This window comes from Quercus robur, chromosome 2, assembly GCF_932294415.1.
Source record: "Quercus robur chromosome 2, dhQueRobu3.1, whole genome shotgun sequence".
In the NCBI taxonomy this organism is placed as follows: Eukaryota; Viridiplantae; Streptophyta; class Magnoliopsida; order Fagales; family Fagaceae; genus Quercus; species Quercus robur.
This window is the reverse complement of record NC_065535.1, coordinates 63,323,148-63,344,176: the sequence shown is the minus strand read 5'-3', so window position 1 is coordinate 63,344,176 and position 21,029 is coordinate 63,323,148. Positions and strand designations below refer to the sequence as shown.

Genomic DNA, 21,029 nt, shown 5'->3' with positions numbered 1-21,029 from the left:
TGCACAAAGCTCAAACTTCTCTTAGGCATAACCTTAGTCAAGCTTTTAGTTGGATTCGTATTAATGTGAATATTTTTTCAATAATTTATAAACGTTGTTCAACAACTAGTTGTGGCCAAAAATATCTCACATCGATGTGTTTTGTGCGTGAATAATACATAGCATTCTTTTACTCAAGCTTGATGCACTCTTTATTGTCACAATAAACTACATGCTCTCGTCTTGTTTCAAAAGTCTTGAAGAAACTCCCATTAAAAAAAAAAAATCTTGGAGAAACCGTTTCCAAATCATCTCTTTCCTAATTTTTGTTGTGACAATATTATACTCATCTTTAGTTGTATTGTAGATAAGATAAGGCACTTTTTAGTTTGGACAATTAGAATACTACTCCCTCTACGAAAGTAAACAAGAATTCAAAACTAAAAAGTGGGTTTCAGTTAGTTGAATTAGTAAAGTTTCTAATGGTTGAATAAGAGATCTGAGATTCAATCCCTATTTACAATAAAAATCGTTTGGTGTCTTGGTCTGATGATAATCAGGAACGGATGCTATAAGTTGAAACTCTTTCAAAAAAAAAAAAAATCCAAAACTAAGTGTTCATCCATGAAGGTCACTCGCTATATTGTATAGCTTAAGGCTACAACTAATTTTGTAATTAAATTTTATCCATTTTTTTGTTAAAACTGGGAATAAACATAGATTAGGAATTAATAAGTCTGTTACAAAACATATCAGACTTGTCAAAAGCCAATAAACTTTCCACTATAGGCGGTGGTTCCATAAAAACAACAAAAGGAGTACTAGCACCCGATCCCATTCTAGTCAATGCATTAGCACATTGGTTAGCTTCACGATATATGTGCTCTATTCGTTTGTTGGGGATAACTTTCAATAGGTTTTTGTAGTCAGATAATAAATGTTCCATTAACAAATTTACACTATTATTGTTCATCAATTAGACAACACTCAAAGCATCTAATTCAATTAGGCGAAAAACACATTTTGGTCCCTACATTTTCAGTCGATTCCCGTTTTAGTCCCTAAGTTTTTTTTTTACCGTTTTTAGTCCCTCTCCTGAAAAACGGTTCCATTTTAGTCTCTACCGTTACATCATAAACGGATATTGCTGATGTGGCAAACGGCATGCACTATTGGCCTGACGTGGTCATTAAAATAATAATAAAAAATGCCACATCAGCATTTAAATTAAAAAAATTAATTTATTAATTTTAACTAAAAAAAAAAATTAAAAACAGAATTAAAAACTAAAAATCATATGAACTAAGATCTAAGTGTGTCTTGAACAAGAACACCAAGAACACAAACTCAAATTCAAGAACACAAACCCAGAAATTAAAAAAAAAAAAAAAAACCATCAAAGCATGATAATGTGATCCGTGCTAAAAGAACAAACATAGCCTTGAATTTCCTCACAAATTAAGTTCTGTACATTTAAGTAGAATTAAAAGCATCTGATCTGAAATGTTAGTACAAAAGATTTTGTTCAACTATCGAGATAATAAGAAAAAACGCATCCAGTTGATAAAAACAAAGTTTTTTTCAAATCTCTTAAATATTTTCAAACCTGACCAAATCAGAGCAGTGGAGAATGGTATGGAATGTCAGATAACTGTTGTCCCTCTCTTCCTCTTCGTTCTCTCATCTCTAAAACAGAGCAAGCAAGACCCAAACCCAGAACAATTCATTTCTCCATCTCTGATACACTAGCACTAAACTAAGAAAAACACAGCAAACCCAGACCCAAACCCAAAAAACACAGCAACTCATACCCAGAAAACACAACCAAAACCCACTAACACCGGCAACCCAAACCCACGAATCAAGCACCTATACCGCCACAACCAATACCCACAATCAAAACCCTCCCAAATTTCCAAAGCATCTCCTTTCTCTGCTCTCTGCCTACATCTCTCCAACTCTGCAAGTCCCCTCAAGATTCAACGGTGGATTCTCCATATCCTTGTTTTATGCCACCTTCACAGGTAGCTACTGTCTTCTAATTTTGTTAGCGTCTCTCTTTTTCTTCACTAATTCATCCAAGATTCTAGGCAACTGGGTTTGTTTTTCTTGAGATTTGAAGCATGCCCATTTGGTTTTTAACTCATTTCTATTATGGGTCTTGACCACACCATGGTTCTGAGCTTGAATTCTTGACTTCTTGGATTGCATTTGTAGATTGTACAGTTATTTTTTGTTTCTTTGTGCTTTTGAAGTTTTATTGGTGACATTGCTAATATGCTTGCAAAGTTGACGACTTTTTGAGGTGGCTGTATGTTGGTTTTGATTTCTGCTGGATTTCAATTTGATAGTGATTGGATTTTTATGGTTCTTGGATTGGTTTTATAATAGGATTGAAGTTATATATTGAAAGACGGACTATTTTGGATCCTGAACCAACGGTTTGTATTACATGGGAGCAGTTTTGATGTTTTGATGGTTTTTTTTTTTTTTTTTTTTTTTTTTTTTTTTTTAATTTCTGGGTTTGTGTTCTTGAATTTGAGTTTGTGTTCTTGTTCAAGACACACTTAGATCTTAGTTCATATGATTTTTAGTTTTTAATTCTGTTTTTAATTTTTTTTTATTTAGTTAAAATTAATAAATTAATTTTTTTAATTTAAATGCTGACGTGGCATTTTTTATTATTATTTTAATGACCACGTCAGGCCAACAGTGCATGCCGTTTGCCACATCAGCAATATCCGTTTATGATGTAACGGTAGGGACTAAAATGGAACCGTTTTTCAGGAGAGGGACTAAAAACGGTAAAAAAAAAACTTAGGGACTAAAACGGGAATCGACTGAAAATATAGGGACCAAAATGTGTTTTTCGCCATTCAATTATTTAACTGCTTAAGCTCCTTAGCAAGAATTAGTCCATCCCGAAAGCCCATAGCTTTGCAATGAAGCTATTGGTGATGCCAAGGGATCTAACGTAGTAGCCTCTAATCATGTCCCCATTATGATTCCGAATCTACAAATTTTACCACCTTTAGACAAATGTCTTACAAAAGCTTATTTGACTTTTTAACTATATATAATTCATGTTTGGGAACGGCTTGTGTCCAGTGGCCAATTCCACTAGACACGTTGGGATATGGACACGTGTCTAGTGGAACTGGCCACTAGACACAAGTGCCACCCTTCATGTTTAGTAACTTTCAAAGCTACAATATGCTTGCACTTGTTTGAAGTGACCACCAAGAAATATAATAACTAGCTTAACATTCTTTAAGTTAATCCTCTCAAGTTGCCACTCAATATACTTATTTTGTGACAACCATAATTTCCAATTGATTCAATAAATTTAAACACCTGATGCTTATATTATTGAGTTGGAGAATTGTGACATGATCCTTATGGTGTATTGAATAATTTCTTCTACAACGATATAATAATGTAGTAATCGATATATATATATATATATATATAATATATTATATTTTTTGGGTGATAAGTAATCAAAATTTTACCTAGTAAATTATGAAAGAGGCCAAACCACGTGAAGGTAAATTGTTAAATTTACATGTCAATGTTGATAAAATTTCAAAGTAAAAGGTTTTCCACATTTTTGGATGTTTGGCCCAACTAAAAATGTTGGTCAAATTGAAAGCAATTTAAATTCTACAAGTATAAAACGAGTTTTAGGAGTTTAAATTATAGTGGATTTTGGTAACGTAAATTTGATGGCACTATGTATTTATGTTTACGATATTAGATTTTGTGAGATTTTACCATTGGTATGATAAATTTTGTGTTCACGAACATTTTTTTTATTTTAATATAAAAATAGAATTTTAAAATTAAAATTTTTTCCCATTAGAGCCAAACGTTTAAAAATATATTCTAATATAAAAGATAGACAAAGTTATAGACGGAAAACCTCAGTTTCCAAACACTCCCAAAGCAACTCATATCCCAAACCCATTACCATACACCTAGGGTTTCTCTCTCTCTCTCTCTCTCTGCTCTGCTCTGCTCTGCTGCAAAAAGCTAGGGTTTGGAAATCCATTACTGTTGCAGAGAGCTTCAACAATGACGACAGTGGTCCCCACCTCCGAAGAAGATCCCGCCCTCGCCGTCGTCCGATTCACTTCCGAGCTCGCCTGGGCCGACGCCGGCCCTGAGGTACCTACACCCCACACCCATCTCTCTCAATCACGCCCATATATATATAGGAATCTATGCGTGTATATATATCCTAAAGATTTTGCATAATTCGCGATTTCTATAATTTGTACTCAATTCGATCGTAGAAATTTATGAAGTAGTCATTAGATTTTGATTTCTTGTCTAGTTCTGTAAATTCTCTGTTTGGGTACTTAGAAAATGTGGGAAATAAAGGGAATTGTAACATGGGATGTCAAGTTTTTTCTTTCTGTGATTTGTCTAAGAATTATTATTTTTATGTTTATGTGTATGTTTTAGAGATTTGGTGTATGAAATTGTTTATCTGGGTCATTGGTCAGGTTGCCGAGCGGCAAGTTTCTACGCTGTGTATGGAAGCTCAAGAATGCATCGTAATGAACAAGTGGCTTGAGTTGGCGTCACTTATGCTCACGTCTGCTGACTTGATATTCTCAAAGGTTTCCGACAAAGGTGCAAATGCTCGCTTTTGCTTCATTTTTTTTTTTTTTTTAATTTTTTTCTAGAGAAGTTTTGTTTTGATTGAAAATAGTGTAAAGCACTGCAACACTTTAGTGAATGATATGTGGTAATGAATTTGTGTTATGTTAACTGCTTCTCTCATGGTTGTTTGAACAATTTGATGGTTTGTAATTTGCATGGGGATAAGGGTTAGAATTGGTCTTTTTGGTGGTAGATAGTACCCGGTTGTCGGTATTGGACAGGCTGCAGAAGTTTGACATGAATTCAAATATATGGATATGAGGAAGGATTTTTAAATTTAGCACATTATCAGGAAGCAAGTAGCTTGAGTACCCACCAATTTGTTTAAGTCATGGCTAGTTTGGGTGATTGATTTCAGATGTGCTTGTTGTTAAGTTGTTGGTCTATGGAGGAGCTTATTTATGATACGTATCCAGGACTGTTTAGAGTAAAATTAAAAAAAAAGAACTTATGTAAGAATTGGAAGCTAGAAAGCTTTTCAAGTGCTGCATCCATTTTTTAGTCAATTTATGTACTAAAATTAAATATTATTTTTGCCTAATCTTTTACTATAATATGTTTCAAATTATATGGTGGCCATTGTAGACTTTGTCAATCATGTAATCCGATATTTGGTGATTAATTTACTAACAATGCATATGTTTATTTTTATGGATACTCATCAATGTCATCATTCAATATGAACAAGAATTACTGTGTTTTGTTTTCTACCACAGATCTTGAGTGCATCTTTACTGTTATCTGCAATCTTGTTACGAAGTCTGAAAGTCCAGATGAAGAGCTTGAGATGGCAAAGCTTATATCAGCAAAAATTACTCATCAACCAAATGATAAACCTGCATTGCGCTTAAAGATGTAAAGTCACATGATTATTGTAGTTTTAATTTTAAGGTTTCGACGACACTGTCTAATTAATATATATGTTTTCTCTATAGTGTGTTCAACCTGTACAATCTACTGGGGAATCCATACAGCCGGTTCCATGTTTACATGAAGGCCCTAAATTTGGCACTCAATGGGAAAGCCACTGAACATATCGTACCTTCATTCAGAAAGATTGATAGCTTCCTCAAAGAGTGGGGTATTGGGATCTCGGATCAGCGGGACCTTTTTCTGACCATATCTAATGTTTTGAAAGAAAATAAAAGGTATGATGGGAAGGGTTTCTCTTACCCAAAACTGAAATTATTTATCTTTGTCTTCCTTGGATGGGAAACGTTCTTGTGGTTTCAAGTTATCACTAAGTACCGACCTAATAAAAAGGATTCTTATTGTCTATGCATGTCATTATTAACTTTTTTTTTTTTTGTTAAATAATTTCAGCTCTGGAAAGGAGTCCTTCAAATTCCTGACCAAATACTTAGCAACTTTTTCTGGTGAAGATGCACATATAATGAGTGAAGCCAAGGAGGAAGCTGTGCGCACAATTGTGGAATTTGTGAAGGCACCTGACATGTTTCAGGTATCATCTTATGGGACTAAATGACTTTATTGGCTACTATGACTAAGTATGCTGCTGAACATTTCTGGGCTTCTCTGTATTAATACTATTTTGTTCTACTAACATTGTAATAGTATTGTATACTATAACCTATCAAAAAAAAAAAAAAAAATAGTATTGTATACTATATAAGTTCCTTTATAATTATGCTAAAATATCTTCCTTTTTGGTCTCAATAGTTTATGTAAGATTGTTTTAAATGATATAATAGTGCCCGACTCTCTTTTTCTTTGAGCGTTCAGAGAAATGACAATTTTGTATCTTTTTGTGTATTAAGTGAACCCAAAAGAACCTTATTTATTGTATAATTGAGGGGAGGGGGAGACTGTAGAATGTTTTATGGTCTTATAATGTAATGCTGTGAGGTGAACTGTGAATAACTGAGTACATCTTAACAAAATAGCCATAGCAGCAATGTAATGAATCTATTTAACTAGTAATTGTTCTCAAGGTTAACTTGAGAAAATGCAATGCTGAATCACTTATTGTTTTTCCATCCTTTTCTTGTTCTTAGATGGAGAAACTTGGGTTGTGTGATGTCTTACTTTTGGAAGAACGTGACCATATTTTGGAGTTAACTTTAATGCTGTTTGTATGCTTTTTGGCCACACTGAAGTTCACTTTTGCCTTTGTCTAAGTGCATCAATATATGCATGTCTTCAGTATTTTTTATTTCTTTCGCCTAGATTTTGCTCCAGATTTTAGAAATGTGGAAATGAATTTTTATCTATGTTGCAGTGTGATTTGCTAGATATGCCTGCTGTGGGGCAGTTGGAGAAGGATGCTAAATATGCATCGGTGTATCAGCTTCTGAAGATCTTTCTGACTCAGAGACTTGATGCCTATTTGGAGTTTCAGGCTGCAAATTCTACTTCACTTAAAAGCTATGGTAAATTTTCTGTATTATGTGATTTTAAATGAGCCAAGCCTTCTTCACCTTTAATAACTTATGTGCCTTGCAATGGTCTAGGTCTTGTCCACGAAGACTGTATCACGAAGATGCGATTAATGTCATTGGTGGATCTTGCTTCAGATGAATCTGGGCAGATTCCATATGCTCTCATCAGAGATACACTGAGGGTAAATTTAATTTACTGTTCTGCATTTGTTGGTTTTGTTATTGTCCTGTTGCATTTATTTTAATTGATTTAAGTTGCAGATCAATGATGATGAGGTGGAATTATGGGTGGTTAAGGCGATAAGTGCCAAGTTAATTGACTGTAAAATGGACCAGATGAATCAAGTTGTTATTGTGAGGTGAGTCCATATCTCTTTGTGGTGTAGCTTTAATTATAGCAAGATCTGATTTCAGTTCTTAGGTGTTTATGTATGGTACATAGCTTATAACTGATGTCAATTTCTTGTTCTTTTACTGATTCGTGGTTGATGTGCAGCCGTTGTACTGAGCGTGTTTTTGGGCAGAATCAGTGGCAAACACTTAAATCAAAGCTTTCAACATGGAGGGTAAAGAACTTCCCCCATTTTCTTTGAAATAAATATGCACCCTTTGTTATTTACTTTCCAGAAACAGTATTATATCAATATATAGTAAATATCTATTTGGCTTCTGGCTAGTAAAGAAAATTAATGTTGGTCTTGGAGAAAGTTTAGTCTGTCAATAAAATGAGAGATTTGCGAAGTTGTTGGGTTTTCTCTGCTGATCTGATTCTCTCTGGATTTTATGTTCACTAATTGGACATTCTTTTCTGATTATTGACGTAAATTGTTTATCAGATAATGATTAGATATAACACCACTATATTCTATTCATCAAGCTTCTAATTTCATGACAATTATGTTTTTAGGGTAATATTGCAAGCGTCATCAGCACCATTCAAGCCAACAGGATCACTGAAGATGGGTCACAGGCAATGCAAGGCTTGATGATCCGTTGAAGCGTTCTTTTTATTTTTATTTTTTTAAAATTAACATTTAGTATGAGAGACCTTTGTCAAGAGATAGCTGAAGCTGTGATGTGATGTGATGCTCAGTTACAGACTTGTGATTCTCATTTAATTTTGGAACTTAAAAATCCATGTGTTGGAAATTTTGATGGAATGTCAGTATGAGCAGTTAATTTATTTGGATCCATGTTATGTGCCTTCTCAACAGCATGGAATCGGTCTTATTGAACAAATAAAATTATAGAATGCTGATCTGAAACAAGTAGTAGTAGTAGTATATATTTGAAGCATTATTTGATATCATTGATCGATCAACAGAGAAATACAAATATTAGTAGTAGCAAACCAGACAGGGGCCATAAGGAGATAAGGAGAAGGCAAAATGATGATATATATATGTATATATATATAGATAAACTTCAATCTTTATTGAAAGAGGAAAAGACAAACAAAGACTGACATCTGCCATACAAACCTCCAAGAGAGTTTCAGGCAGGCTGTGGTAATGAAAGCAAAAAGACGCAGACGAAAAAGCAAAAAGATGTAGACGAAAGACAAATCCTAGCTGCTTTATGAGCAGCAAGGTTACAAAGCCTACTAGTCCAGCGAAAGGAACAAGAAACAAAAGACTCTTTCAAACTTAAAATAATACAAATCACATTACTATAGACCATTCAGGAGTAAATTTAGGTGAGAAGAGGGGGTCAAAGCAGGCTTTAGCGTCACACTTGAAGATAATATGGCTTCAATTTTCATAATTAGCCAACTGCACAGCCCATAGGATAGCGCTTGCTTCTGCGATGATAGGGGAGCGGGCTGGGATCAGCTTTGCCCATACTATAGCAGCGTCAGTATTGTCTGCGGATGTTCTGAGCTCGTTAGATTTCTAAATTCAGCAAACTTCCGATGGATCTGTTTGATAGCTTCCTGGATTTCAGTATGGATCCCCTGGTGAAAAGATTGGTTTCTAACACACCGTATTTCATCAAGAATAAAAGCCATTTGGAGGGATATGAGCCATACATCTTCATCGGGGCAGTAGAGGCTTTGGGAGGCTCAAAAACTAGCTTGATGCTACTTTCAGGGGTAGCTAGTTGGTGTTCTTCAGGATTGAAGCCCCAACAACAGGTGTACCGGAGGGCTCTGGCGATAGGACAAGTTACGAAGAGATGAACAAAGGATTCAACTTCTTGTTTGCAAAGTTCACAACAAGAAACTTAGATCGGCATTCTTTGCATGAGATTTTCTTTGGTGGGGAGAACGTTGTTACCCAATCTCCATAAGAACATCTTCAATTTTTCTGGTGCTCTAGCCTTCCAAAGTTTTTTTTTTCCAAGGGATTGCCTGTGGGAGGGGTTATGGAAGTAATCTCACTCTCAACTCGATAGGCAGACTTGATAGTGAAAACACCTTTGGAGTATGGTGTCCAAATCAAAACTTGTCTGGCTTGGACCTAATAGAAATAGGGATGGATAGGATAGCCTTAGCTGATTCATGATCGAAAAGCTCAAGAACCATATTGGATCTCCAAGCATGTTGAGCATGGTCAATGAGCTGAGAAACCATAAGATGGGAGGAAGCTGATGCCTCATTTTTGGGCTTGGGTTTGAATGTTGGCAGCCATGGTACCCAGAGTGGTTGTCCTGCTTGGAGGTGACCATCCATGCTAATTTTGAAAGTAGAGCATTATTGTTATACTTGGCCCTTTTAAAGCCTAGGCCTCCTGTAGCTTTTGAAGCACAGAGCTTATCCCAAGCTCTCCAAGCTAAAAACTTTCCATCCTTCTCCTTAGGCTTCCACCAGAATTTTCTTGTGAGCGTATCAAGCTTGTCACAGACAGAGATAGGGACTTTGAATGAGGAGATGGTATATTTAGGAATGGTATGAGCAACAGAGTTGATGAGAGTGCATCTCTCGCCCAAGACAAAGTTTTACTTCTCCATCCTGATGGTCTTTTTTCAAGCTTGGTTAGTGAAAACTAAGGTCCTTGGAAGGGGACTTAGATAGAAACATGGGTGCCCCTAGATAAACTGCATCTTTCTTGATACTCATCATTCAGAAAATGTGTTTTATGGCTCTTGCTGTTTGCTTTTGAGTATATTTGGAGAAGAAGATTCCCGATTTACTGTTGTTTAGCTTCTCCCCAGACCAGTGGCAGTATTTTTCCAAACATTCCAATAGAGTCGATGCATCTTTTCTAGTGGCTTTAGAGAACAAGATGATATTATCAGCGTACATAATGCGGGAAATAGCTGCTCTGTTGATGCTGGCTTTGACTCCATGGATATTCTTTTTGATGAAATTCATGATATGAGCCTACATAATGAATGAGTGTGAAAGTCTATGATTATTGACTTTAGTTCTTGCTTAGTATGAAAATTTCATTTCAAGAAATCATATTGCCACAAAGCCACTACTATGTAAGAGGCCCATAAGTGATTCTATTTTATACGAAAAACACAATAATCCCACTCCCATACAAAAAATATGTTACCTTAACATATGCCAAAAATCAATTTTATATATTATACTTTCTATTGCAAATGGAATTCACAAAAGTGAAGTCTTCAACTTCTGATGAAAAATGAAATACGAAATAAAAGGAAAAATATATGCAAATTAATTTATAGCAACCTTTTGTTTAGGAAATTGACCGAAATAGACTAAAGTGGATTGAAGTTGACCGAAATAGACTAAAGTGGACTGAAATTTTACACTAGTGTTGTTCAACAGAAACATAGAAATAATAAATGTTAGAGCTATGAATTTTATTTGATGAGTAGTTATTGGTAAATAAAAAATGGATGTAGGTAGTGGGTCTAGAAGAGATCTAGTAATAATTTGTCACATCAAAAGTTTGTAAAAATATTGTAAAAAGTGTTTTTAGCATTACTCTATATAGATAAGGTACAACTCTAGTATGATCTAAATAGTGTTAATGAGCTCTAGCTCAAATCAAATGGTATCTCCTCCCTTTGTTTGAGGTTGTGGGTTCAATTCTCATTGGTGCATGTGAAACTTACCCAGGAGGGGGAAGAAGTCCCAAACAATTGCATGCTGTGTGAAGAGTGCATGACTTGACTATTTCCTAAAAGAGTTAAATTTGTTGCACACAAATTATTTTATACACACTCCACAAAAGAAACTGAAGTCACGATTTCTAACTTGTTGCACACACTATTTTACACACCCCTAAAAGCAACTAGAAATTGTTACTTGAAGTCACGATTTTAGTTGCCTTTGGTGGTGTGTAATAACCACCACTCTTTCTAAAAACTCTAATGTCTTGTATATATAACTCTAGAATTACAAAAAGTATTACGAATATTTCACAATTGTTAAATGACTAATTGTCCCAAATTGCATATGTATGTGAAGAGTGCATGACTTAACTATTTCCTAAAAATTCCAATGTCATTTATATATAACTCTAGAATTACAAAAAGTTTACAACATATTTCATAACTGTTAAAGTAGTTAATTGTTAATGGTAGATAAAAAAAATATGTATAAGAATCAGTAAAAATTTGTCAACTCAATTATTATGAAAAATATTGTGTCACACGCACAAATGGATTATTCCGAAGGGTGTACATTTTAATGCCCTTCTAAATTTAGGATTAATAATTTTTTTTTCTTTCACAAGATAATAAAAGTAGAATATACCCATGAGTTAGGATAGAATATGACATAGACATACACAATGATAGTTAAAATTATGCAATACCAATCGGCAGCCACCAATTTGAATCAGCTGCTTATTCAAGCCAAGTTGATAGTGTCAGCATATGTGTTAGGGCCACCAATATTCCTTAATTGTTTAGAAAATCACATTTTTTGACCAAACGACTCTTGGAGCAATCTGGATATCAAATCTGGAAAGTAACAAGGTTTCTATACATGTTGTAAGATTAAGTACTAAAAGGTCTTTATAATCTTTTAAAACTAGTACATTTATGAATTCAAAGACAAATCATTACATAGGAGAAGCCAGTATGGGAATTCCAATCACAAGTGAACTCGCTTCTAACTGAGTTTTGTAGTCTTAGACTACAGTTCAGTTTTGGGGACTTGTAATTGCCGCCTCACTAATGCAGTGTAAATTCCATCCTGGCTGAGTAGCTCATCATGGGTGCCACTTTCGGCTATCTGACCATCTGATATAACTGCAACAGTGTCTGCACTTTGGACAGTTGAAAGCCGGTGTGCTATGACAAGAACAGTCCTTCCCCGCATCAGAGAATCCATGGCATCCTATAGGTTGCATGAGAATTGGTTAATATGTTTGATAATGAACGAAATAAAACTTAGAATTATAGGCAGACAAAATCAGCATATTTTGTAGCTCTGTTCTCTCTCTTCTTTCCCTGAATTTTCTTCTTCTTTTTCTCCCTTATAGGAGAGAAATGAAATGTGGTTTAATACCTATAATTACTCCTCAGCACCGTCAACTTAAAGCAATACATTCCAATGTACAACAACTGTATATTTTGAAATGAAAGGCCAATGGCAAGGAGTAGCTTGGAACATGCAACTTATAGCATTATTGGGAACAAGTTCAATGCTCACACTATATAAATCATTCTTGCTACATGTCATTGGCAGAGAATGCATTTTTATTTTCTTGATGAGACTGGATAGTAGGTAAATCCAAAAGGAGAAAGTGGAGGGGTATGCTAGAAGAACAGCAACAATGATGAATAGTTGGGTAGGAGGAAACTGGTGGTGCTTTAGAGGGGAAAGCTATAAGAGACTTTGAATCTTACAGAATCAAATATCTAATCTAATATAAAATATAAAAGCAGAGAGAATATTCAATTTTGAACATCTTAAAGTGCCTCACGTTACACCAAATCACATCACTAACTTTGCACAAACATAAATCCTACAATTAAAATTCTTCTATTGACCTAACATTGCACAAATATTAGTCCTGCAGCTAAAGGACTTCAATTTACCAAGCTTTGCATAAATATTAGTCCTACCTCTATTTTGCCTCGAATGCTTCACATAGTTTGAAGCTTTAACTAGTTGCCCATGGATGATGGGATTGTTTCGAGGTAAGTCCATCTTTAAGCCAAAGATACCTCAGCTCAATCAAATTTCCAAAGGTGCTGGGCAATTGTGGGCAGAATATTCAGTGAGACACTGATGACAAAAACAATAACAAAATTGCTGTCCCAGTGATTGTCAGATTATTCCCTTCGTCCTGAATTGCCGGGTTTAGTTATGGATCCTCAATTAGACAAAGACTACCTTAAAACTTATTTTGAGTCACTAGTTGTCCCAGTGACTGTTGGATTATTCACAACCATCATTGTGACATTGGAATGCAAGTTGAAAGGTCAGGATAGCCTAATAATTTTTCTTCTTTCTTGATGTTATTTTCTAATGAAAGGTATTTTTTCATTTGCCATTGTTTGATAAGACACAAATAATTAACAAAAAAGAACCAAAGCTTGGATATTTAGGACACCAAAAACTCTCTATGTCCTGCAAAAATAAAGTTAGTACTGTCCAAATGGATGATTTACTTAAATCTGCTGATCTCACCTGAACAAGGTATTCACTCTCAGCATCTAGAGCACTAGTGGCTTCATCTAATAGCAAAACCCTTGGATTCATTAGGAGTGCTCTTGCAATTGCTACTCGTTGTTTCTGGCCTCCTGACAACCTCAATCCACGTTCTCCAACAACAGTTTTATACTTTTCTGGAAACTTTTCTATGAATTCATGTGCATTAGCCATTTTCTGAAATATTTATCACTTTATCAGTATACAAAAATAGAGTAATTAAAAATAGAAGATGTTCATTTGTTCAGAAGGAATGAAAAAAAAAAAGATTGAAACTCACAGCTACAGTTTCTATATCAGTTGAGCTAGCATTTCCATTGAACCCGTAGGCAATGTTTTCTTCAACAGAACAATTGAAAAGAACAGGCTCCTGGCTCACAATACTTATCTGAAAAGTATAGAAAAGTAGGGTGTCAAAGAAATCTCGTGATTCTAATATTATCAACTCTGACCCACAGGCTATTTTACAGGGGATTTTAGAGGAGCCAAGTCCCTCTACCAAATCCTGCTATATCATAAGCAGAAAATTATTTTGAAACTAAAATTACCATGCTGTGAAGGTATTCATGCGATATTTCTACCAGGGGAACCCCATTTAGCAAAATCTTTCCCTTGAGAGGGTCATAGAACCTCTCAATTAAGTTGGCTATTGTCGTCTGCAATACAAAATTAAATAATTTTAACATTCTACACAAGTCAAATTTGCTGTACTGATTTGACAAAGAGGAAAAAATGATGATTTTAGAGCCTTAGACATGCTCTAATCGTTGAAAGACCACCAAGAGGGAAAAAAATGAAAATGGTAAGGATAATAACATTACTTTTCCACCACCACTTGGACCAACAAGAGCAACTTTTGAACCAGGCCTCAGTTTTAATGTTATACCCTGCAATTGAAACAATGGTTGTAGATAAAGTCACAAGGTTAAAAATGTTAGAAGTCTTGTATGCTTACTATTCCAATGTTGATACATGAAGAAAATCATAAAAACACTCCTACTATGCTGAGAAAGTTCTTACACGAGTTCAAATGTTAATGACCCATTAGGTAGGAAAGACATACAAAGAAGATAAATTCTTTCACAACTCAAGCCAAAGAAAGACTTCAGGGCAACAAACAAGAGTAAAATTGAATCTTAGAATTAATGTTACATTAACACAGTCAAAGTACATAGGTAAATTGATGACATCATCTTGTTGGCAAGAAAACATTTCTTAGTATTAGTGCTCATCATTTTCAAGTTCGCAGCATAATGTAATTAAGAAAAACCGCTACCTTGAGAACCATATGACTTGGGCGAGAAGGGTAAGCAAACCAGACATCATCTAATTCCACATCTCCATCTGGATCTCTGCCATTAAAGCCACAACATTACAGATAAGAATTTAACTTTAATCTCAACTGGAGAATGAAAATATGAGATAGTGTACTTATTGCCCAATGGTCTACTGCTTTTAAGCATAAGAATGTATCAGAGTAAATAGATGATTAATAGTAATTTTGAAGGTATTATTTCCCAAATCAAGGGTTATGGTGTGTAAAAGAGAGGGAAAGGGACCCCCAGGGAGAGGGGTGGGGAATGTAAAGTAACTGACCCTATGGGGCACTTATCTCCTGCTGTTGGCATGGATGAGACACGATCCAGGAGCTGAAAAACTCTCCTGCTTGCTCCTGCAGCTTTCATTGCTGTTGTATACAATCCTGACAAAGAGGATACTGAGGATCCAACTGCAGACACAGAAATTTCACAATTTTGTAAATTTTTAGTAGCTATAAAGCTTTCAAAGAAAGAAATAAAAGAGGCAGTCACAGGCAACAAAAACAATGATATTGAAAACATGAAGGGTTTGGCTTAGGAGATTGGTTTATCATAACCCATAATATTCAGATACGGTGATTATCACCTTTTTCAAAGCAGAGCAGAAACACAATTCACGTTACTGTTTATCAAACTGGATTACTGGAGTGGCCTCTTAAGTCTTAAGAGGCTAAGAATTTTTTTAAAATTTCCCAAGCTTCAAAACTAAATTTGAAAACGTTTTGTCCTTTACAGGTACAATTTACAGGGTATAAACAATGAGGGAAGCACCTGTAAGGCTATAAAGAATGAAGGATGTAAGAGAGCCTGCAGTCATGGTGCCTGTTATTGTCAAGTAAGCTCCATAAACCACCACTACGATGACAGATAATGTTGATGCTGCATTTAGCCCTCCAAAAAATAGACCAACTACTCTCTGTATCAGAAAAGGAAAGCCTTAAAAGCTTTAGGATTTTTCTCAAATATTCATAACTAGGAAATGCACTCACAACTTCCAATGAGAGAGAGAGAGAGAGATGAACTAATCAAGACACTCACAGCTTGTCTGAGACCAAGGTTCAGTGTCTCATCAACTTTTTCTGAGTAATTAGAGACTGCATAAGCTTCTTGAGCAAAAGATCTGACAGTCCGAATGGCCCCAAAAGATTCCTAAAAATCAATATTGCACAGGAAAAACAAACAAGTTAGAATTAAAAAAAAAAAATTGAGTAACAACTTTCCTAATAATGAGTTACTTGCCTGTTTAACTTGTATAGAACTAAATATTATTAACAAATTGCATAGGGTAAAAGTACAAAGAATCCATGCAAATCTGTTCAGAATTTCTTATGAGTTAACTTCTTTCCTATTTTCATCTTCTTTAATTATTTGTTACCTCAACTATTATAACTCTTCTTGTGAACCTATGATTTCTATCTCAATGGAGTTAAATTGGAAATTTGCTCCCAATTCCCTCCGTGGATTGAATTCAAGAATACATCTAAGTAGCTCCTATATCCTTCGTTACTTATTGAAAAATAATAAAAAGGTAGCTCCTATATCTTTCCTTAATATAGTGTTCCCTTAATATAACTCTTTGACGCAATTAACAAAGTAAAGTCTTTGCTTTTCCTTCCCCTTATCTTAGGCTTAGCAAGTTTTAAATATCCTTCTTCCTCTCCTTCAAACTACCTTTTCCATGCAATTCATCAAATCTTGAATCTAAACTCTCAAACTTCCATTCTGACTTCCTTTTTGCCACTTTGTATTCTTCCAAAAACAACTATTTACGCAATAGGAATCTAAAAATATAAATGGTTTCCAGTGCCATGCATTAAGCAATTAAAAAATTGATAAATAGCAATATAACGTTCATATTTTGCTTACAAACCTCTGCAATTGAGGCAGATACTGCAGCTGCAGCTTGAGTTGAATGTGAAAGTTCACGAAGATAGCGCCCAAATTTTCGTACAGCAACCGAAATGATTGGCACTACGGCCAAAGCCAACACTAAACAGGAAGAAGCATACAATAAGAAAAATAATCACTAGACTAAATGAGCATTACTCAAAGAAAATAAAATCACTTACATGTTAATTTCCATGAAGATGAGAACATGAAGCCAATGCCGATAAATGCAGTTGTTAGATTTCGGAGTGCCTCAGAAAGATTGGTAGTGGCTGCATTCTTTATGATCTGTGTGTCTTCAGATAGCCTGCTTAGTAGTTCCCCCGTTCGGGTAACATCAAAGAATGCTATTTCCTATTGAACCATGCAGCATCAACCACAACAAATGGTATTTAGAGTTCAAGAGCAATACTAATAAGATAATTATAGTAACTTGATAATTATTGACTTCCATTGTTCCTAATACAGCTCTCACACTAAAGAAGTTATTCACAGTTTGAATATGCTTCCAGCATGATTATATTGATATAAAACCCAAAAGACCAACCGTACAGTGGTTTAGAAATGGATATACACCGTGTAAGTTTCTATATGTCCTTTTGCAATTCTGTGTATTTTTATCTCACAGGGAGCGTTCCAGTTTTACAAGTTCGAGAACTAATGGATCTAACCTGATTGATAAGGTGACTGAATAAGTCCTTTCTCAAACGAGCTACAACTCTTTCACTAGCGGAAGCAAACAACCATGCTCGAAGTGCTGTGCACAGTGAACTAAAAAAACCACAGTCAATTATCATTAAACAACATAAGCTAACATAGGCTCTTAAAATTTGATACAAAGACAATAATCTTGAGATGGTTATTTCAAAAATTTTAATACTATCATCCTTTTCAAGCAATCATATATGATAGCCAATTCAGCAATGCTTAACATTATCCATATTTGGCAGAAAGCATGTTAATAGCTCTTCCTTGTTTTGGCATTATGAAAGTTACGGAGTTTCCTAGCTGCCCCAACCCCAACCACCCCCTCCCCCCTCCCCCCTCCTTTTTTCCCCAAAAGAAAGAAAGGTAAATTATGGAACTTTTTTATTTATTTTGTTCTAGCCAGAGCATGCTTTTATTTATAAAAATTCGTAAATAAGTATGGTAAATATGTACTTCTGAAAATCTATCATCTTTTTGAAAAACAATTTGGAGTTGATCCTATTGCATCATTATGTTGTTTAGGTTTGTACTTTATTTATTCATATCAGTTTGTTCACTTCTCATTTCCACTGGTAAAGGATTTGTATGGATGCCTTATGTGATGTTGATTACAGTGATTTTATTTTTTCTCCAAACTAGTCCCACCCACCCACCCATATTATGTGTTCCTCAGAGTGCGCTGATTCAGAACAGCAGCCAAAGCACTCCTATAACTTACAGTCCTTAGAAACTATTCAAACTTAGTGCAGCAAATACAAGAGAGTATATCATACCCGATGACAACTATCAGCACAATATCCAATATGGTGTCCTTAATGGCTTCTAGAGCTTTTGCCTGCTGTTCAGGAGTTCTTATTTCTGTTGATACAATGTCTATTATCATACCACCATATTTTGGCTGCATAACAAGAATCATTATGTTCAGAGAGACGAGTTTTGCAATAAGAACAAGCCAAGTAATGAGTTAGAATTTATTCCTAGATATAAATGGGAGAACAGTCAGAGATAGAGAAATTTTAGAGTCCCTTGGCTTGTGGAGAAAGCAGAAGTTGAGTCCACAATGATCCACATGACCAAGAAGTTTGTATTTTTTATTGTATTCTTCAACATGTCCGAAGAGCATATTGAAAAAAGATATTTATCTCAAAACAGAAAGAAAAAGATTTGGCCATGAAGCTCTTGTTGTTGGAGTTGACAAGCATACTGTTAGATATATTGACTTATAGTGATACACTAAATGTTATTCTATATTGTCACATAAACTCTGAAACTTGTTGTAATTAACATTTATATACATACACACACACGCACACACATATTTAATTTTACATAGTTCAGTGACAGTGAGCCAACAGAAATCCTAAAAGGCACTTGGCAGTCAAATTAACAATCCATTCACTATATTTGTGTTAGAAGATAATTAAAAGGGAGGGGGGGGGGGGGGGGGGATAAAAATGAAAGAGAGGTCTTGCATGGCCACCAATAAGTAAATCAACATACAATCAGAATACTTGATGTGGATGCTATCAACAATGCAATGGTGGCAACAACTAGCTTCCCTGCATCTGGTTTTGCCTGTAAAACATGAGGATTTTCACCATATGACATATTTCAGAGAATCCTTACAACATTATCAAAACCCATCACAAATTTCCCACTTACTAGTGACAGTACTCTAGAAAATCCAACATTTGCGGCCTGCAGCATTTACCAAAGAACCAAAACACAGTTATAAATTTTGAAAAAACAGCTTTGAATCAAAGATGAATAAAATTTTAGTGTTCAAATGACTAGAGTAGCGTTTACCTCTATTGCATCACCATGCTCAAGGTCTGTCGCTTGTCCATCGGCTGATTGGTCTTCATTTGCTTTCCTCTTTGCCTGCATGAATCAAAGCAAATTGGCTTCCTTTTTTAAATACCAATTAACAAGGTCTTTAATGGTCTTATTACAGTAAAAGAATTAGTATTTTCCTTCCAAAACAAACAGACACTATCAAGCTCTGCTGATAAAAGGTAAGCTACACATAAAACATGGAACTAACAAAGAAAGTAGTGGAATTTTAAGGAAATGGGATTTAAGAAAGCCAGCTCCTGTACTTAAAAAAGGTCGTACCCAGTGTACACAACTCCCCATTATTAACTGAAACTAAACAAACAATATGGCAGGGTAGTTATGAATCAAATGCAAACCACAACACAATGGGAAACATTAAATTCAACATTGTGGCCTTTTTTTTTTCTTTTACCAGTAAACTCATGGAACTTAAGGATTCAAGAAAAATGAATATAAAGAGAAAGTTAAAAAAAATTGAGTTAGCTAAACCATAAGATTTTCATAAAAACTCTTCCAAATTACAAGAACTTATAAAATAGCATATCAAATAACAAAGCAATTGTATATGTAACCAAATTCTTGATATGGAGCATGGCATGTTTAAGCAAATTGAACAAACATGACATGACCCTCAAAAAATATAACCCCATAAAAAAAAAAAAAAAAAAAAAAACTAATAATAAAGATGCAAATTTTAACCCCGAAAAAGAAAATGTCAATAAAACCATAAGAAGAAGAAGAAAACAAACCTCCTTACTCAAAAGAGAAACTCTCTCACTCCCAGAGGAAACAATGGATTTAGAGGTCCAATCTAAGTGCTGCTTCTTGCCCATCAAAGGAAGAACTGTGTGTTAACGGGAAATGAGAGGGAGGTGTGGGAGGTTAGAATGTCGTTGGGAGTAACTGTGTCAAAACACAGAGACAAAGATCTTCAAACAACTATCTGTTTAAATTTAACATCTGAGAAAGTGTCTCCTATAAAAAAGAAAAAAGAAAAAGAAAAAAGAATTTAGTAATAATAAATAAAATTTATAATAGTTATATAGCTCAAATGGGCTTTTCTTGATTCTGGGAAAAAAGGGCCAGATGAACCTCCACCTCCTGCCACCATTCCCAAGAGTCAATGATGAGATGAAAAGAGAGATTCCCACCCTCCCTAGGTAACTACAACCAACAGCTACCAAACTAAATACTATATATTTGGGGCTTTATTTTTTTATTTTATTTTTTTGACTGTTTCTTCTTTTTTATATAAAAATATAACTTCTTTCATATTTTTTTATTTTTGTGTGGCTGAGGGGTTCACAAAATAATAAGTTCTACCATGTGGGCAGCCACAGGGAATTTGTTTTGAGCTCTCCATCCTTTCTTTTTTAATAAGTTTTTTCCCATGTGCAGACCATAGTACACAAGCATGCTCCTCCACATCAATATCTTTTGCCTATTAAAAAATTTAGTTTGTAAAGTTTGAGCTAAAAATAAATTTACATGATTCACATTCCATCAAAGCAAAAAATTTTGATTTTTTATTTGTGAATTTTAAATATAATTCTCACTTTGATTGAAATGTTATTCATGTAAAATTTGGTCAAACACACTTAATAATAATAATAATAATAAATGATAGGTTGATTTAATGACTCTTAAGGTCTT

At 34.8% G+C, this 21,029-nt stretch overlaps 2 protein-coding genes across 4 annotated transcripts; one reads left to right on the top strand and one right to left on the bottom strand.

Annotated features, from left to right (window-relative positions):
* The first annotated feature begins 3,900 nt into the window (after positions 1-3,900).
* Positions 3,901-8,237, top strand: LOC126714418 (uncharacterized). Its single transcript, XM_050414553.1, has 10 exons — positions 3,901-4,146; positions 4,488-4,617; positions 5,364-5,502; positions 5,583-5,795; positions 5,971-6,109; positions 6,887-7,037; positions 7,119-7,228; positions 7,308-7,405; positions 7,543-7,612; positions 7,954-8,237. Exons 1-10 carry the CDS (start codon positions 4,054-4,056, stop codon positions 8,041-8,043), a joined length of 1,233 nt encoding a protein of 410 aa, XP_050270510.1. The 5' UTR covers positions 3,901-4,053; the 3' UTR covers positions 8,044-8,237.
* A 3,604-nt stretch (positions 8,238-11,841) lies between these two features.
* Positions 11,842-20,586, bottom strand: LOC126714416 (ABC transporter B family member 27). Of its 3 annotated transcripts, none has more exons than XM_050414551.1 (18): positions 20,475-20,586; positions 20,126-20,351; positions 19,347-19,421; positions 19,203-19,238; positions 19,041-19,115; positions 18,314-18,438; positions 17,504-17,603; positions 17,015-17,186; positions 16,816-16,934; positions 15,984-16,094; positions 15,717-15,861; positions 15,223-15,355; positions 14,903-14,978; positions 14,448-14,513; positions 14,175-14,282; positions 13,907-14,014; positions 13,606-13,803; positions 11,842-12,306 (listed from the first exon to the last, which is right to left on the bottom strand). In XM_050414551.1, exons 2-18 carry the CDS (start codon positions 20,207-20,209, stop codon positions 12,103-12,105), a joined length of 1,935 nt encoding a protein of 644 aa, XP_050270508.1. In that variant the 5' UTR covers positions 20,210-20,351; positions 20,475-20,586; the 3' UTR covers positions 11,842-12,102. The 3 variants fall into 3 exon arrangements, with proteins under 3 accessions (XP_050270508.1, XP_050270509.1, XP_050270507.1); XM_050414552.1 differs by having other exon boundaries at positions 20,469-20,572; XM_050414550.1 differs by having other exon boundaries at positions 20,126-20,538.
* Positions 20,587-21,029: the final 443 nt, after the last annotated feature.

Bases quoted from the DNA above. Each gene is read 5' to 3' on its own strand.
- LOC126714418 (XM_050414553.1), top strand. From the start codon at position 4,054: ATGACGACAGTGGTCCCCACCTCCGAAGAAGATCCCGCCCTCGCCGTC. The intron at 5,796-5,970 runs GTATGATGGGAA...AAATAATTTCAG, and splicing joins GTTTTGAAAGAAAATAAAAG to CTCTGGAAAGGAGTCCTTCA. The intron at 7,038-7,118 runs GTAAATTTTCTG...GCAATGGTCTAG, and splicing joins TACTTCACTTAAAAGCTATG to GTCTTGTCCACGAAGACTGT.
- LOC126714416 (XM_050414551.1), bottom strand. From the start codon at position 20,209: ATGGGCAAGAAGCAGCACTTAGATTGGACCTCTAAATCCATTGTTTCC. The intron at 19,116-19,202 runs GTAAGTGGGAAA...CATGTTTTACAG, and splicing joins TTTCTAGAGTACTGTCACTA to GCAAAACCAGATGCAGGGAA. The intron at 12,307-13,605 runs GTGAGATCAGCA...TGCAACCTATAG, and splicing joins AGAGTGAATACCTTGTTCAG to GATGCCATGGATTCTCTGAT.